This window comes from Ruditapes philippinarum, unplaced genomic scaffold, assembly GCF_026571515.1.
Source record: "Ruditapes philippinarum isolate M1 unplaced genomic scaffold, ASM2657151v2 ctg5281_1_1_1_1, whole genome shotgun sequence".
NCBI lineage: Eukaryota > Metazoa > Mollusca > Bivalvia > Venerida > Veneridae > Ruditapes > Ruditapes philippinarum.
Window position 1 is genome coordinate 94,285 of NW_026860803.1, and position 20,050 is coordinate 114,334.

Here is a 20,050-nt window from a genome sequence, read left to right on the forward strand (position 1 = left end):
CATTGATAAGAAATACCATGTAAAACCACCAGTTTAATTATAAATATGTGCAACTATTAACAACAGTAGATAAACAAGAACTAATTAATATTTCACTAAATTTATGTTAAACATGCTTTGCTCATACGTTCAAATATCACTTACACTGAACGATATTTATGGATTATACATGTATGTAGATGATGTACTTTGTACAAATCTAAATAAAATATATGTCTGTCTGTCTGCTAATCCCAGGTTATAGACCGGAATTTCATGGCAATTTGAGATTGTCGGTAATTACATGTATTTGCTTTGTTAAATACTTTATACAATAGGAACTAGTCGCCACCCATACATTGTTTCACACTTTCAAAATCAAGTGAAGTGTTCAATGTAGACATATTTCGAATTGAATATATGTCTCAACCAAGTTGATCAGACCTCTTTTTTAATTTTTAACCAAAATAAAAATCTGTAAACAAAGTGATACCTCGGAAGCATTAATCACCAGCTTGAGCGGTACTCAATTCTCAACACTCAATAGTGCTGACATCAATGATTCCGAGGAACCAGAAAAATATGACAACACTGAAGTGAAGTACGGGGCAACTTTTTACAGCTGCCACACGGCACTTGACACCTGCTGTTGTGAAGTATAAAAATCTGGAAACAAAGTGATCCCTCGGAAGTATTAATCACAACAAAATAACAAGAGAATTGCAGACTCGGTTACTGTAAGCCTTGTTTAACAGTTTCCTCTAGATTTCCGAGAAAAGAGGTCCTGTTAAATCCAACTTACAATGTTAGTAGATGACATCTTGCAACTTTATGTCAATGAAAAAAGGTAAAAGACGACCTCATTAATGCATTAAAAAAGCAAAGCAATGCGCAAAAATATTTAATCCTTTCTCCACATTTCTTTGTGTCACAGTTACTTCTTTTTGCTAATTAAGTGTCGTGACCTTTATGTACGCATGCGCCAAATTTAGTTCCTGTGTTTCTAGCAACTCTATTTTGGAGAGGTAAACTTGCTGTTTTTTCCTGTATAATGATCATGTTGATGTTTCATGGGCTCTTTTCATAATCTTACTGTATAAGTTTATCTAATCGCTGACTAATTTTTACTGTTGTTTGTTTCTATGTTTAGAAATTAATGCTGATCTCACCATGTTGATAACATATCAACTGTTTGTCACTGTGGTTTTCCACCTTGTGTTTTGGAAAACACACTTTTGATTTTACTACTGTATCTGCAGTCTTAGAATTGACATATAAATTTGGTGGTAAATACCATTTTGACTCTTTAACAAGTTCAATGTTATACATTATAATCAAGATCTTTGAGTAATTTCAGCCCCTAACTACCCAAAACATAAGGTATTTGGACGTTTCACCTCCTGGACGTTTTAGCCATGGACATTTCACCATCAAAACCCTGGTCATTTCAGCACATTTTTTAAATTTGAAAAAGATTTAAAATAAATACAAATATGAGTTATAATATTAATGATAAATAGAATCTAATATAACTCATACTTTCAAACACATTACATTTATTTTATGTTATAAACAAGGAAGTGGCTAGCCGTACGGGTCGGTACGGCTAGCCAAAAGTGCTAGCCGTACGTGAGGCACGTACGATTAGCCAGGACGCACTGTATTGTCTTTTCAAAATTATATGGAAGTCGAAAATGCATATGTTATTTTGTGTCTTTAAACGAGGATTTTAATCAAGTCTCCGCATTTGTCCTCGTGTGTTCACTTTAATAAAGATGCTCTGCCATTTTGTAAAAAAAAAATGAATTCATATGAACAAGCGATGTATAATCTATCTTGATGAAAGTGTCAAAGTTGCATGTTATAGGGTAACGTCTTTGATTTTCATGCTTATGATTTGTTGATTTATTTGTATGACAGATGAATTATTAAATCATTTTTGTTAATTTAGCACATGGATCGAATTAATAATGATCAGAGTGGAATAAATAAATAAATAAAAAGAAAATTGAAGAAAAAAACGGTGAAAAGCTAAAATAATTGTATAATTTCCAAATACAGTAGATAAATATCGAACATAAAAGCACAATCAATTAATTAGCCTTAATTAAAGCCAACCCAGGGATTGACAATAGAATTTTAGAATATGTTTCATGGAACATGCAAACTTTTCCTTAATGATGGACAAACTTATGTACCGTCGGTAATTGACGCAATTATCAGAGCCAAACAACAATTATTTTCGGTGGTTTTTTTTTTTTTTTTTTCATTTTTAAGGTGTCGAAAAATTAAACTTAATGAAACAAAAAAGGATTATTATCAAATTTTTTGTAAACTATTTCAATTGATGTTATTTAATAAGTGCAACCAAATGCTCTTTTTTCTCGACGTTTGAGATGACAAAGATCGATATTCGTACTTTCTTTACTGTAGCCTTACTGCTAGCCACTTCCTATAAACAATTTATATTTTTGAAAAGTTTGCAATAGATATTGAAAGAACATTGATAAATTTCAAACACATCAAGTTTTTTCACATGAAAAGGTTAGATAATGATAAAAAATTAGAAATATCATGTAAGAGTATTATGTATTTCATTTTGTGTAATTCCAACAAGCTAAATCCATAACATACCGAAAAACAGTGTTAAGCTTGGTTTTCGAAAAGGTCAATGGAGATAGTTTAAATTTGAATTGTGATAGAATTATCAGCTATAAATATACATGCATATTATTTTATAATATATAAATATATTTTTGTCATCAAATTTTCAAAAAAGCTTATTTAACTATCTTGGGACAGTTTTTAGCTCAACTATTCGCAGAATACTCGAGCTAATGCAGTCACCAATTTGTTGGCATTGGTGTCGGCGTCCCTGAGGTTAAGTTTTTAAGTTTTTACAATTTGAATATAAGTCTCAGAATTAACTATTAATAAAGAAAATTCAATTTAATAAAAATATCATACATTTGTGCATATTTGGCATTTTATAGAACGAAAGTATCATATTTTAATATTGGTAATTACAAAATTATTATACTCAAAAATATGTTTCAAAACATTTCTAAGTCTTTTCTTTAACTGATAAGATTATCTTGGGTAGTCTTAATTATCACTCAAGATCAGCAAGATTATCTTGGGTAATCTTAATTATCACTCAAGAACATCCAGTCACCTGACCAATTAAGCTGTAACAACATGGGTCATGTCAAACAAGTATAATGATTAATCCCTACAGTATACAATATATAACAAAAATAAAAATGTGCTGATCAGCAACCGCAATATAAATTGCTAGATCTCTTTTTGATATAAATTAAATTTTCATTCGATGTTTTAAAATCTTCTGGAAATACAAGTTTGCATTACTCATTGATTGTCTTTTGTTATTTAATTTAAATATGCCATACTGCTAACTAATGCAGTTTATATTGGTTAGTTGTACATAAAGTTCTACATGTATCTTGTTTAGAAGAATAGCAGTACTGGCCAGCCCCCTCCTTAATAAATGGTCTTTCCAGTCTGCTTCTTTCTGTTATGTCAAAATCCTTATAGATGTAGACATAGACATCCCTCCACCACGAAATACATGTATACAATTTTTAAAGAGGTAAATGTTTTCAGTTGTTAGATATAAATTGGTTGAAAAGGTAGGAAACTAAAAGGGTTTGAAGTTCTCTATGGTGAAATGTGTTTGATGCATAAATTGCAATAAATATTAAACTTTTGTGGGTGTGAGTATTTGAGTAAAGAGTTGTTTGGAAAAAGAAAAACTAACAAAGTAAAAAATATTATCAGCCTGTATGACCAAATTATCCAGGATGGCAGTTGATGTCAGTGAAAGGTTAAATTTCAAGCATGGCTTTTTTTCACAGGTTAGGAAAGCAGCTCTGCCCTTTATTTTGGGGAAAAATTACACAATATATAAATTTGAAAAAATTTTAAATGGGAAGAAAAAAGTATACAAATACAATGTACATGATTGTACACATTGAACTTTTCTCTACTTAATGATATTTGTAAACTAATTTTTTTTTTTAAGTACATTACAGGTCCAGATTTTTAAAAAAAAAATTTGCACACAGCAATGATTATCCAATCTTGATGTGAAGGAAATATGTTTGATTTTTACACCATTCGATTCAGTGTTGTATTTATTCTGTATGATGTTCAAAACCGTTTGTTTAGTTGAAAGTGGAAAAAGCTGTATGGGCCGTTGAAAGATGTTTCTTCCATAGATAGTAAGCCAGGCTCAAAAAAAAAATGTTTGCTTTTTACAAAAAATTGTACACAGTTGATTATCCAATTCTGAAGTGCAGTAAATATGTTGGCTTTTACTCCATTCAGTGTTACATTTATTCTGTATGATGTTCAAATCCGTTTGTTTAGTTCAGGAAGTGGCAAAAGCTGTATTGGCCCTTGTAGAATGTTTCTTTCTATTAATAGTAAGCCAGGCTCAAATAAAATCTAAGCATCGTTCAGGCAAGGTACAATGGCAATTATCATTATTTCTTGCTTTTTGGAAACTTAAGTGAAATTCGCAGAATTATTTCAAAGTGATTACTGACAACTGTAAGATTTGTTTTCTTATCTTATTCATTCATGGTACAAGGTACATTTACCTATTATAAAAGAATGCATATGTACTTAGACAAAAAATGTTTGTTTCTTGGGTATAACAATACATACATAATTATGTATTTGTTACGATGATTTCATGCATTTAAACTTTGTATTGAGCATAATAATATGACCAATGTTTACTGTTATGTTTGGTATTGTATTTGTATATGCGATAATTGTCATGCTTAGTAAAAGGTCAAAGCTTGTGTTTATGCTGAAATGCTAATGTATGCTTTGATATAAAATTATTCTGCTTTTGTGACAGTGTAAGTTTAAATTGTGGGGGGTAAATGTATACATTGTCTGTAGTATACATTTTGTATTTGAAGTATGAAAAAGAATAAGTCCAAAATACCTGTTTGAAAAAACTATATGTATTTAAAGTTTCCTTAAGAGCAATTGACACATAAAAAAGTAATTAATAAATGGTAAATACCTTATTGGAACATTTTATACTGTTAACATACAATATATTGATGTGTGTTAAAGAAAATCTATGTTACAATTTTTTTCTAGTATCAACCATCCATGCCATAAGGTAATTGAAACGACATATGTTGAGTGTTTACAAATTTTCTAAAGATATATCGTTAGATGAAATTTTATACCCATTACAATTAAAAATTTTTATACCCATTAAGATTAAATTTTTTTATACCCATTAAGATTAAAATTTTTTATAACCATTAAGATTAAAAATTTTTATATCCATTAAGATTAAAAAAATTTATACCCATTAAGATTAAAAATTTTTATAACCATTAAGATTAAATTTTTTTATACCCATTAAGATTAAAATTTTTTATACCCATTAAGATTAAAATTTTTTATAACCATTAAGATTAAAATTTTTATAACCATTAAGATTAAAAAAATTTATAACCATTAAGATTAAAATTTTTTTATACCCATTAAGATTAAATTTTTTTATAACCATTAAGATTAAAATTTTTTATAACCATTAAGATTAAAATTTTTATACCCATTAAGATTAAAAAAAATTATACACACTTATTATTAGATTAAATTTTTTATAACCATTAAGATTAAAAATTTTTATAACCATTAAGATTAAATTTTTTTATAACCATTAAGGTTATAGACACTCCTAGAATTGACACTGGGGTAATGGCTTATAGTTCTAGCAGCATAAGGGTTTAAATGTTCATGATTTGTGTTAGTGATAAAAATCTAACAAGGAAGTATTTGAATATTTTAGTGCTGCCTTTAAGTTCACCATTATACTCACTGGACTTCCTCTAGTATATAAATCAAAGGGTTAATTTGCAATTTTGACTGTCAATTTTTTCTGTTGGCTAGGTATTTATATGCAGTTTGTAAAAGTAAATTATTTAAATATATGAAATTATATAAAAGAATACTTACCATTCATTTAGAATCAGAGATATCACTGGAAAATATTAAGTCTTTAAAAATATACATGTATGTACAAAATTTAGCGTATTAAACTTAAGCCTGATTGATACAGTATGTTGTGGTATGTCACTTTTAGAAAAAAAAGCACCAGTATTTTTGTTGAAACTTGATTATCATACTACAATGTAATTTTAAAAGATTATTTTTTCGTATGTGTAGAAGTTTGATTAAATTTGACTGACAAAATTATATGGAACTGGTAACTTCTAGACTCTGGAGTAGTAGATACATTGTAAGAATTGATAATGGATAAACTTCAGTGATAATGGATAAATTTGTATCATTTATTGTGAGTCCATAAATACGTTTAAGCCTGCATAATGAGGACAGCCATGTCTACCTTGTCACTGTATCATTATTTTTATTGCAAGCTTATTTGATGCATCATTTCTCGCAAGCAAAGTACATATTATGTGTTGACTCTAGTCCCTATGTGTTAATGTCCAAAAAAACCCTAAAGATTGACCAAATTATGCTTACCTACAATAAGATGTTTGTATTTTCAGGAATTAAAGAACCAGGATGGACCGTCAAGTGAGTGCCCCTGCGGGTACTGGAAGGTATGAGAAAAGGCCCCAGCATCAGCGTTCACGAATGAGCAAAATTGGCAGGTAAAAATCATCAAGTAATTTATGCATCCCTAATATCAGAAACCTAGGAGGCTGATAGTGCATGATGATAATGACAATAATAATTATTATTTTGAATTATAGAAATAGGAGCAAGAACTTAATGTTTCAGTGAGCAATATGACCCAGGGCTGCGTGCCTTTTCCTTGATGACTGACCTAGTGACTCCTAAGTGGCTCTTGCTAATTATAAAGACCAAAAAAGCACATGGCTTCCTGACCTATAGATTGTGTGGCATTAAAATACTGTGGCTTATCTTCAAGTTCAGTTTAATATGACAAATTTGGAAATAGTTTACTTATGCAACATATTCTGAGAAGTGTCTTTTCAATGCAGACCTGTGATGTCAAAGAAAATCTATTTTTAGATACAATTTTCTTTTGTCAGTCTATTTTGTTACCCACATGAGGGTAAAAATACAGTATATCATACAAACACAGGGTGATAAATTTGAATGATGCATATATTGAGAATTGAAATAGAAAAGGTCAAACAAAATTTAATCAATATTTATGTTGCCTATTTAATTAAAATTTATGTTTTATATTTTCAATATTTGTTTTTTTTTATTTAAGTAATGATAAAAACACATGTTTTCACTCAAATATTTTAAATATGATTTTCTTTTGCCATTATAGACTTTTTGTATCAGGTTTACCATAATGGTTACAAAATAAAAACTTTTTAGTATATGGAATGCTTTGCCATGCATTTATCTCGAACTGATTTAAATACATTTCAAGAATGATATTAATTATGTACATGTAGGTCAGTGAAACATAGTGTGGCTGACTTTTTTGGCCTCGGTGATGAAGATTGTCAACAGTCGTCAAAATGGCAGAACCGGCATATGCGCTACTACCGTGGTAAGGTGAAAGATGGATACCTTCAGAAAACCACTGACTTTGATGAGGTGGACTCATCTGTTAGATATATACATGATCCATTGAAAGGTATGTTTGATATACACTGTCACATAAAAGAATTCATCACTATTATTATTAATTTTTTATTAAAAGTAACAGTTTTAAAGGTAACAGATCACAAAACTATATGTTGTACAAGGATAAACTGTTTGAGTATGAAATGAAATAACTCTTAAACAGATCATACCATGTTAGTTACATTTATAGGCAGCATCATAACCACAGATTTATTATGTAGCCAGGGCTTACTTTCACAGGTTGGGGAAGCAGCCCTGCACTTATTTTTTTTGGAAAGTTACACAGTATATTTGCAAAAGGGGAAGAAAAAACGTCATGTAAATTCAATTTTGGGGAAAACTGCATGATTTTAAAGAATTTCTTGGGGAAGCAGCCCTTTAATGGCACCTGTTATAGAAGGAAAAAAAAGGTAGCATTTTGTCCATTATATGTACCTTTCTAAGGTGGAATCAAGTAAATTTTATATAATACATGTTATGAATGTATTGAAGGCACATTAATTAAGATGGGAAGTTTTGTACTCAAGTATATACTTATTGAATTATTTATGCCAGTTTTTTGTCTGAGAAGATAATTAGAATTTATATGTTTTTTGATAATTGATAATTTGATAAATTTGTTTTAATATTGATTTGTAGCACCTGGAGCCAGATATAGTGCAGGTGCCCAGTATTCCAGACGCACAACTCCACTATCTAGTACAAGCACATACACACCCAGTACACGTGGGGGATTTCCAGTTAGAAGAACACGCAAAGATTCAGTGCTCAAAATGACATGGAAAGGAATGCAGACAATTGCAGTATGTAGAGTAACATTATCATGAATAAGTACCAAAATTACAATTTTATTCTCACGGTTCTTCAGGACTTTTCCAATTTGAATGTGAGCAATTTTTTGCTGCTTTAGATTTCGAAAACCCATCAGTCAAAATTTACTCACAGTGGTTGACAAAGTACCTACCATATGAAAGTGTGATTATATCTGCTGTAAAATAAAAAAAATTCTGAAGGCATAAAATTTTGCTTATTTTTGGAATGCAAAAGAAATGTTTCCCAATGATGTCAGGTAATTTTTGCCTTTAGTAATGCATAAAGTAAAACTGAAAAGACTGCTGTAAAACTTTATACAGTGTTGGTATGTCTGTAAAACCCAGCTAGGATTAACTCACCATGTTTGTAATTTAACTCGCTTGTTTTACCTTGAATTAATGCTGTATTGATGTATTCAGGGTTCAAGGAAGAAGTTACGAGGTAAACAAAGTGTAAGGAGCTATGCCCCAGCAAGTCTGGCAGGAGATATGGGTGATGCAAGGAGCGATCTTGGTGACAGTTATGCAGTATGTATAATAATTGTTTCTGTTTAGTCGTTCTCCATGACCAAGTGATCACAGGCTACTCACTGTTACTGGTTAAAATCTAATTATTTGTGTAAAGAAGCTATTCAACTGACTTAGTGCATGTGTGTGTTTTTATGCCACCGCAGCATCTGCGATGCGGTGGCATATAGCGATTCACCTGTGTGTTTGTTTGTGTGTGTGTGTGTGTTATATAGATTATATAGTGAACTTAAAAAATCTTCTTGTGAAAAACCACTTGTCCAATTTCAACCAAACTTGGCAGGATTGATCCTTGGGTGAAGGGCTTCCAAAGTTGTTCAAAGAATTTCATTTCCATGCAGAAATCTGGTTGCCATGGCAACCAAAAGGAATTATAAGAATAAATTTAAAAAATCTTCTTGTAAAGACCAAAGCTAGAGCTTAGATATTTTGCATAAGGCATTGTCTGGTAGACCTCTACCAAGATTGTTCAAATTATAACCCTGGGGTCAAAATCGGCCCCGCCCCGGGTCATTGATTTTCACTATATGTACATATAGTAAAAAACTTAAAATAACTTCTTGTAAAGACCCCAAAAGGCCTAGAGCTTAGATATTTTGCATAAGGCATTGTCTGGTAGACTCTACCAAGATTATTCAAATAATAACCCGGGGTCAAAATCGGCCCGCCCCGGGGGTCATTGATTTTCACTATATGTCATATAGTAAAAACTTAAAATAACTTCTTGTAAAGACCAAAAGGCCTAGAGCTTAGATATTTTGCATAAGGCATTGTCTGATAGACCCTTACCAAGATTGTCAAATTATAGCCCTGGGTCAAAATCAGCTCCGCCCCGGGGTCATTGATTTTCACTATATGTACATTTAGTAAAAACTTAAAATACCTTCTTGTAAAAGACCCAAAGGCCTAGAGCTTAGATATTTTGCATAAGGCATTGTCTGGTAGACCTCTACTCAGATTGTTCAAATTATAGCCCTGGGTCAAAATCGGCCCTGCCCTGGGGTCATTGGTTTTCCTTATATGTATATAGAAAAAACTTTATAGTAAAAATATTTCTTCTAGCAAATGCTAGAGTTAGATATTTTGCATGAAACATTGTGAAGTGAACTTCTAGCAAGATTGTTCAAATTATAGCCCTGGGGTCAAAAAATTGCCCCTGCCCCCGGGGTCATTGATTTTTCAATATATACATATAGTAAAAAAATAAAAAAATCTTATTGTCTGAAGGTACAAGGCTTAGAGCTTGAATATTTGTTAATGATATCATCTATAGGTACTCTACCAAAGTTGTTCAAATTTGCCTCTTGTGTCAAATTAGCCCGCCCCATGGGCCATAGGTTTTCCTTATATGTATATAGTAAAAACTTAAAAAATCACCTTCTCTAAATTTACAAAGGCTAGAGTTAAGATATTTTTGCATGAAACATTATGTAGTGAACCTCTAGCAAGAATTGTACACATTATATAGCCCTGGATCAAAATTGGCCCCACCCCCAGGAGTCATTGATTTTTACTATGTACATATAGTAAAAAAAAAAAAAAAGAAATATTTTTGTCTGAAGGTACAAGGCATAGAGCTTTGATGTTTGCTCTATAATATATTCTATGGGTTCTCTACTAAAGTTGTTTTAATTATGCCCTAGTGTTAAAATTGGCCCTGCCCAGGGGCAGTGATTCTCATTATGTTCACATAGTAAAAACAGAAAAAAACAAATCTTTTCTGAATAGGAGAAAGCTACAGCTTAGATATTTGACTTGAAATGTTGTTTGTTGGACCTGTATCAAGATTTGTTTTGAATTAAACCCTTGGTCCAAAATTTTGCCTTGCCCAAGGGGACAGTGACCTACTTTTTTGTCCTTTAATGTACAGCAATGAAATTTTGACCATGTGCACAGTTTTAGTTGTAAAATTGAACTTTGATATCAGGTGAACTAGATTTTGATGATGTGACCTACTTTCTTGTCCTTTGATGTACAGCTATGAAATTTGAACCATGTGTACAGATTAAGATGTTAAGTGAACTTTGATTTCAGCTGACCTAGATTTTGACAAAGTGTCTTACTATGTTGTCCTTTGATGTAGTCATGAAATTTAGGCTGTGTGAAATATGACCTTCACCACCAAATTCACTAGACTCAAGTGTTATGATATATTCCTACTCTGATCTTTTATTGAGTTAACAACAGATTTAACCACTAATCTGATAATAAGAATTAGATAGGTCAGGGATCTATGCATTATGACAATCTTCAAAATTGTATAGAAACAAAGAAAATCTGTTCCTACACTACTATTTAGTGTTGTATTAATGCGGTGGCATAGCATTTTTCTCAAATGCAATCTTGTTTTACATTAGTATACCTGGTAAACCAACAGAAGGCTGGCTCACTAATAATTGTAATTTTTTTTTCAGAATAATTGTGTCAATAGTTTTCATTGTCCAGTCACAAAATTCATGTCATGGGACCATAGTGATTGTACTAGTCTGTTTACTTGATAGTTTTGTTAGTTTCAGATACCGGAGCATGATCAGTTAAGTCTGGTAGATGATGTTTTTTATGATGAACCTACTGCTGGTATCCCAGAGAAACAGTTGGCTAAAATAAGAGAAGAGACCAGTGCTGATTTTGCTGAATCCGCACCATTAAGGTATCCATTACTGTCAATTTTTAGTCTGTTTTTATAATGTAATACTTACTATTGTCTTATAATATTTCATTTTTCAGTGTTAGATAGTGATTTTTTTCACTCTATAAAACAGAGGCCTATAATAGTCCTCTTCCCAATTCAAATTTTTTTTTTTTTTTTTTAAATCTGAACTTACACCATCTTTTAAACTTCCTGTATTAGCAATTTTAGCAATGGTCTTTTCCAAAATCAAGAGGCTTAGGGCCCAATTCAGAAAAAAACCCTATCAGACAGATTAGAAATCTTAAAGTATCGTAAGTTTGCTTCAGTTCCTGAAATTAAAAAGTCAACTGTGTTTAAACACAGCAAGTGTTTCTCTAATACAAAATTGAATTTCGAATTGAAAAAAAAGCCTGTGATTAACTTGACTTGATGTCAAAGCATAGTTCATTTGTCAAAGATGTCCTGCTTTTAAGATGATGTCCACAAAAGAAGCATTAGCCTTCAATAACATTATACAAATAAACAGTTACATTTTGCCGGTATAATTATTAATGTTTGACACATTATCTGATGTACATGATTATAATCATTTTTCAACAATTTTGATGAAAAATTATAAATATTAGTTTCAGAAAATAATAATAAATCTTTTCTTCTTTAACAAACCACTTCTTTTTAGCAGGGCAGTCCCAATGGCAGGATGGCGGGCTGGAGCACAACCTAAACCCGCCCCAGGAACACCAGATCCTGGCCTGGATATGCCAGACTTCGGTATGAGAAGAATTAGACAGGAAATTGTTAATTCAGTAACAGAGAGGGACAAGAGACATGTTGGTATGGGATTTGTTGGGCGATTATTCCAGAGAAATTATCGTCCTGACCGCATGAACTCTTATGTGAAGAAACAAATTGATGAGTTGGATGATCATAGGTAAGTGGTGATATTTCGGACTTAAGGTTCTCACGGTCATCCTATAAAATCTGCTGAATATCTTGCAAAAATTTGTTAAATTTTGTTAACAAGACAAGCTGTTGATTTTTGATAAAAAATAATGTGTTAATGTAGTTAAATATACTTGTGAGTGATATATTTTATAACAATCAAATTATGCATTGATATGAAAAATTACGCAATATTTTATCATAGCCACTGGATGTTACTTAATTTTTGATTTTTTAACAATGAATATTATGATGAATGTTTAACAGTTAAATGTTGGAATGATCGTTTAATGTTATAATAAATTCACATGTTTTCAGACCATTTTTCACATACTGGGTGACATTTGTACAAATAGTGGTATTTATAGTGTCAGTGGCAGTGTATGGTATTGCACCTATAGGATCATCAGAAACTGTGTACTCTGATGCAGTAAGTTTGTTTATAGTCTCATTGTTTCCTATCCTAATTTTCAGCCTTCCTTGTCTTTTTTATAGGTAAAATTTTAGTTTTCAAACCTTGGAATAGTGAACTGTATACTGCACTAAGAATAATGAAACTCAAATTTTGCGGGCATCATTCCCTAATTATGTTGAATAGGTTCAGAAAATGCAATTTTTAAAGCATGTTAATGATAAATATACTAATACTTGCAAAGTTTGAAAGTTATTTAGAAATTATCTTAGTAATAAGTAGGTTTTGTATAACTTTTTATTTTAACTTGATGCTAAGCAGTTCAGTTGCCCTTTGTTAAATCTATTAAACAATAACAGTTTTACTAGTCGTAACAAACTACTATAATTTATATTGAGCAGTTGATGATTATGTTGATATTTGATGTTGATAATTTTTCTACTTTTTAAGATATTAAAACCTAACCTGGCATATGAACTGACAAGATATGTTGAAGCAGACAATTTATGGATTGGACCTCGGCAGGTAAAATATCTTCTATGACTATTTGAATACCTTGAGCTTTGTGTTTGATATACTGAGTTCACATACAATGTAGCATGATTTAAGATTTTATATTTTTTATCTCTAAATGAATGTACCCCATTCTAACTGTATTATATGTAATACATGTACATGTATTTTTGAAACTCAATTTGGATAGGCTTTATTGGAAGGATATGACACAGTATCTTAACTTGAAATACTTTCTTGATTAGTTTTGTAAGGAGAGAGTGAAAGTTTAGGGACCCAAGATGATTGAGTTTATTGAGATTTGAATAAGGCATATATCTTTTTATGATGATACTGTTGACAGAAACAATACATCATTTATCCTCCACAGCTGTAGCAAGTGTTTGTCTGTAAAAATGATGTTTAACAGTTACATGTGGAGACCCACATTGCTTTCTGTATAGAAAATTTATTAACACCCTTTTCAGCACTTGCATGCCATTAATTAACTGAAATAGTGACAAAACTGGTTCTAAACCCAACAAAACAGATGATTTAAGTTCACTCTTCCAAATTTTATCATGTTTAAAAATAACTCTTTAGTCTTTGTCTTAGAAATAACTTATAATGAATTGTTATATATGTTGATTTTTATCCAAACTTATTTTATTATTGGTATTTTATTATAATCACATACTCACTATATCATTGTCAGGCTGATTTGATACATCTGGGTGCAAAGTATTCCCCATGTATGAGAAGAGATCAGGGTATAGAGAAAGGATTAAACAAGGACCTGGAAGAGGAGCGGTACTCTGCATGTTGTGTGAGGGACGATGGGTCTGGTTGTGCTCAAATGACTAAAGACAGATGTGCTGTAAGTTATGATAAGCATGTTAAGATGAATGTTACATATTTATGACCGAATAGAAAATTTTTATGTCATATTAATTTAGACCAAGTGTTAAAGTAATAGAAAGAGCATCGAAACACAAGGCTATCTGACCACAAGTATAATCAGATTGCCGATTGTTTTCATGTTGATTATCTCTTTTCATGTCATCACAATAAGTAATCCCCAGAAAAAATGAGTCAATCAACATGCATTCCCTACAAACTTAGTGTAATGTTTGAACAACAACCAAATATAATGCAATTTTGAAGTTCCCTGTATCTTGGGTAACAATTTGTAAATTTTACAACTAACTCGTACTGTGACTGCAATGATTAGAATTTTGATGTTGTATATCACGTCGAGTTATCTAAGGAGGCAACACTAGTATCTCATTGAACTTAATCTTATCTTAGACACCACTAGATAATCCTTTCCTAGAACGTATGACCTATGATCTTAAACAAAAACAACATAGTAACAATGATGTATTGTTATTGTAAAAGTTTTACCATCATCTATCAGTAAATTGCAGTATATCCACTTCAGATTCATATGTTTTTAAACTTTTTAATATTTTACCTTGACTGTGCAAACAAAATAAGTCAATATATATAATTATCTGAAGGAAAAAAAAACTGTTTCGCATAATTTTTTGGGAATAAATCTTAATTTTATTTTGTATTCTTTTTTGTTTTTCAAATATTTATACTTGTTCTCTGTAGAAAACATTAAACACGTGGTATAAATGGAACTCTACAAGTAAAGGTCATGGTGAGTGGACATCAGGCTCTGTATGTGGTCAGGATCCAAAGTAAGTAAATACTACAACCTGTCTTGATCGAATTTACAGTATTATACATAGTGTGAAATCATAGGCAGTTTGAATGTTTTATGTTATAACATACTTTGTATGCTTGTCTTTTTGAGATAGAGAGTGATCTTTGACTTAAAAGCTGTGACCCTCTGCCCAAAGGTTGTACTGGCCTTTTTTGGTGATAAAATGTTGAGCCTTTACTCTAATAAAATGGTTATATCCCAGTATTTGGCTGTTTTTTACACCACAGTTTATGTTTGTTTTCTGTATAAACAATATGTTTTTCTATTAAACTTATTGTATAATATTATGGAAAAATGTCTTTCAAAAGGATTTAAAAAGTCTTATGATTATAATGTAAGGTAAAATTTAGTTTTTCATCATATTGGAAAAATTTCTGTTAATATTTTGATATTGGGATTTGCAAAATTTCAACTTATAAGTTGCTTTGAAAGCAATGAATTTTGTCCAATGTTATATTTTGTTGTATAATCAAGGAATTACTTTGTGTGATTTTCAGATACTGTAGAGACCCAGCGTCTGTTAAACCATTTAAATGGGATGATGACATCACAAAGTGGCCGGTAAGATAATCATTTTATCATAAATTGTATCTTAAAATCTTATTATCTTTCCACAACTTTTTCAAAGAAAGTTTTAGAGCTATTTCTTCAGACAGATTGTTGTTGCCGTCCAGAAACTTTGAAGATATACTGTGCTTATCTTTATTGCCATCTAGATTATTGTTCTAAGAAATGTTGATATAATAGACTGTTTATTTATTATATAGTTGTGTACAGAGACAAAATCACCAGAGGAAGGGGATCGTTCAGATCGTCACATGTCATGTAAAATCTCAGGACGTCCATGTTGTCATGGGATACAGGGAGAATGTATGATAACTACACGGGAACATTGTGAATTTGTCAGAGGTTATTTCCATGAAGATGCCTACCTATGTTCTCAGGTACAAAAAATATAAGAATTCATTCTTAAATGGACTCGACTGATGATTTTTGTCAAGAAGGGCTAGAAATATTTTTTTCAGATTTATGTACCATTTGATATTAATTTTTGCATATTTTTCTGTTTCAAGTGACCCAGTTAATCTATGTAAGAATACTATTTTTATGTTTAGCCTTTCTAAACTCATTGGACTCGGAATTAAAAAAAAATATTTTGCCCTGCTTTGAATTAAGATCAGACTATTTTAAAGTCACCATTGTTAAGAATGATAATATATTATTTGTTGACTAAATTACAGGTGGCATGTATGAAACAGATCTGTGGTATGATTCCATTTGCTCAAGACAGATATCCTGATCAGTTCTATAGATTGTGGACATCTCTCTTCTTACATGGAGGGTATGTATTATATACATGAATATTGTTTATATTTATTGTTTAACTTGAAAATATTTAGATTATGATATTATTTTGTGTTTAAAACTGTTTAAATTACGCTGTAGATAAAAAAGCATGTGTGTGTAATGCAAATCAGACTCAGGATCACACCAAATTAGATTGCCAATGTAATTTTAAGGATATTTCTTTATTGAAAATTTGGACCTATTTATTATGGTTATTGTATAAAAACAATGGTTATTAAAAAACTTCAAAAAAGCAAAAACATAAGACTGCAAGTTTTATGATATCTTACAAATAAGTTTTCAAATTAAGTTGAATTGAGTTTCAAATACTATAAATGGTATAATCGATATTGTAGGTTATTCCATCTTATCATCACATTGGGATTTCAAATATTGATAATGCGTGACACAGAGAAGCTGACTGGTAGTATAAGAATGGCGATTATATATGTGGGTGCTGGTATAGCTGGTAACCTAGCAAGCTGTATCTTTGTTCCCTATCATGTTGAGGTAATTTATATATCATCTTTATCATTCATATTGCAAAGAACATCATAAATTGTTTTCAAAAGTGAAGACCTTGTAAGGTTGAAACTAGTTGAATTTTATAAAAAATACAAGAATCCTATGAGATGTTTGTATTTTATATAACCTTCTAATTGTCATATAAAAGGTCAAAATTATTCAATAATTGAAGCATATATATTATATCTAAAACGATAATTTGTTAAAATGTGTTCTTAAATAGTTTTTCAATTTGAATTTTGCATAATTTATTACTGAAAGTCTTTTCACGAAAAATGTTTAAGAAGTTGTTGTTGTTTTGTGTGTATAGGTTGGACCAGCTGGATCACAGTTTGGTATTTTAGCCTGCCTGTTGGTAGAAGTTCTCCAGTCGTGGCAGATGCTCGAACGACCCGGTATATCTTTACTCAAGGTCACGGTGCCGATTGTCCTTCTCTTCATGCTTGGTTTACTCCCGTGGATCGACAACTGGGCTCATCTGAGTGGATTCTTGTTTGGTTTCCTCCTTGCATTTGCTTTGCTTCCATACGTGTCTTTCGGAACATATGACAGAAGACGCAAACTGATAGGAATAATTTTGTCCCTCGGCGGCGCAATTTTCATTTTTGTTCTTCTTGTGATATTATTTTACGTACTTCCTCTTTACAACTGCCCTGGCTGTCAGTATTTTAACTGTATACCCTTCACTCCAGACTTTTGTAAAAACATGGAGATTGATATTGATCGAAATGCCACATACAATAATGTGTAGATAATTTAACAGCTCTTTAAAAAACCCACCTTTATATATATACATATATTTTAGGAGCTTTTTTTTATAGAGACATTTATTTATATATTTTTATTTCCTTTATGTAAATGTTAGTGCTTTGAAAGTATTGTTTGCGATATTAAATGATAATTTTTTGTGCTTTCATTTGTTTACCTGGACATAAAAAAATCCAATAATTTAAGACAATTATGAGAGTTTCTTTTAAAACATAGGAAATGAATAAATATTTCACAAACAAATGACAAAGTTTATTGAATTAAGCACTTCATGTTTTACTTAAGGAAACATTTAAAGGTAAAGATTATAAAATCTTTGGTTGTGACAGATATTACATCCTAATTAAAATGCTCATGGGAGTTTTTACTTTTTATTAGAAATATATATTTGTAAGAAATATAATCAGAGATAAAATTATATGATGTTATTCAAAAAGTGAGTGATGTTAAGTTTTTGATTGCACAATGACTAGCTAAATTATATTTTTACATTGTAGAACCGGTACACAATAGAAATTATCTACTTGATTAAAATTTTAGTAAAATTTTATATATTACCCTATTGTTTATATAATATTTATTGGTCACCATATTTTCATGAACTTATAAACTAGTCATATACTAGAATTTGATGACAACAATTAAAGTTTATCCTGTTGGTAAAGTAAATGACATCAGGTTTCAGAATTATTTGAAACCTTTCATAATCTTAGAAGTTATAAGTATTCAGGCAATACAGAAAGTTTACAGTGAGCAGTTTTTGTTTGTAATCAATTTTGACTGTTATTAATGAAATATCTTATGATTTATAAAGTTATAATTAAAACTTTGACAGGAATAATGGGAGTTTTTACTTTTTATAAATAAAAAAATAAAGAAAAGATAGTACAGGAATAATGTAAAATATTGAAATTTAATTGCTGAGCAGAGATAGAGGTAAAAACATTGCGATGAGATTTGTGTATTTTAAATCAGAATTTAAAATATTCTATCAGATATTTAAGGCATATTGTTGTTTATCAGCTATATATGTATATATATATTTGAACAATAATATAAAATCTGACATGACTTCACTTGATATACAGGGTTAAATTTATCTGCTAGGGATTTATTGTATATACATCTACTGTTAAATATTCTTACATGAGATAAAGGTGGTTATTAAATTTTGTAAAATTAACCTTTCTGAGTAGATTCAATTTTTTCATTATTTTATTTATTTCAGTCATCATTTTTTTTTAACGTTAAATGAATCAAACTTCAACAGTACAATCATAGCTTGTTATTTCTTAGTTATTTGCTAATTGTCTTGACTTTTAACATGCAGGAATTGAAAGTAATTAGCATTTTTTACCATTATAGAGCCAGGCCGGCATACACATCTATTCAGTCTGACCAAGTTCTGTACTCAATGATTATGTACCCACTTTAGGGAAGGGGACTGATATAGATTTGCTGTTGTCAGTCTATGCAGTTGTCACACTGTCCTAGATTGACAAAACAGTTGAATGTCGGGCATCCATGTCCTATGGACATTTTTAGTTGCATTTCAATATGATGAAAAATGGATTAGACCGTATCAAATTCAAGCTCGTCTAAAAAGAATTAAACATATTTAGCAGGCTAGGGGTTAATATGTAAAGTATTTTCATGTGATTATGTTGTTTGATTGATATTTTCATTTTGATCCATAAAGAACTGTAAAAAGTGTGTGTTGGGTAACTTAGATTAGATTAGATTTTTATAACTTTCATACATTTTGTCATATTAGATATCTTTAGGGTCTATTCAAACTACGCAGTTTAAAATCATTTATTTTGTATTAAAATATAACAAATCTACCAGGTAATATTGTTAAACGCATAACCATTTAAGTATGGAAGAAAAGTCAGATTTTCTTTTTCTGAAAATTATGCTCTTTCCTTAAATTACAAATTTTTCATCGTTTCTTGTCCAAATTTATTTGTCCGAGATAATTTATGCAAACTTATTTATTTTTTGTCATAATTATATGCAAATTTTAAAGCTCAGATTGTAATTTGGTTTGAATTTTTTTACCATATTTCATGTATTTCATTCCTTATTAAGTTGCAATAAGTGTATAAGAATACTCTTTCTCTTTGTAACATTGTGCTTTAGTAGAACTGATGTTAGAAGTGTCTGTGGACTTACATAACAAAATGTCAAAAAACATAACAAAATGTCAAAAATTACTACCCTTTAATTTGTTCTTTTCTGCCAGTGTT

The 20,050-nt window shown here is 30.5% G+C and overlaps 1 protein-coding gene across 2 annotated transcripts; it reads left to right on the plus strand.

Annotated features, from left to right (window-relative positions):
- The first annotated feature begins 923 nt into the window (after positions 1-923).
- LOC132713445 (inactive rhomboid protein 1-like) lies at positions 924-19,988 on the plus strand. 2 transcript variants are annotated; one of them, XM_060696048.1, is made up of 16 exons: positions 924-1,004; positions 6,546-6,650; positions 7,437-7,621; positions 8,251-8,414; positions 8,844-8,951; positions 11,462-11,601; positions 12,263-12,514; positions 12,844-12,955; positions 13,388-13,462; positions 14,145-14,306; positions 15,047-15,135; positions 15,659-15,722; positions 15,929-16,105; positions 16,403-16,503; positions 16,865-17,018; positions 17,344-19,988. In XM_060696048.1, exons 2-16 carry the CDS (start codon positions 6,562-6,564, stop codon positions 17,782-17,784), a joined length of 2,313 nt encoding a protein of 770 aa, XP_060552031.1. In that variant the 5' UTR covers positions 924-1,004; positions 6,546-6,561; the 3' UTR covers positions 17,785-19,988. The 2 variants fall into 2 exon arrangements, with proteins under 2 accessions (XP_060552031.1, XP_060552033.1); XM_060696050.1 differs by having other exon boundaries at positions 12,266-12,514.
- The last annotated feature ends 62 nt before the right edge of the window (positions 19,989-20,050 follow it).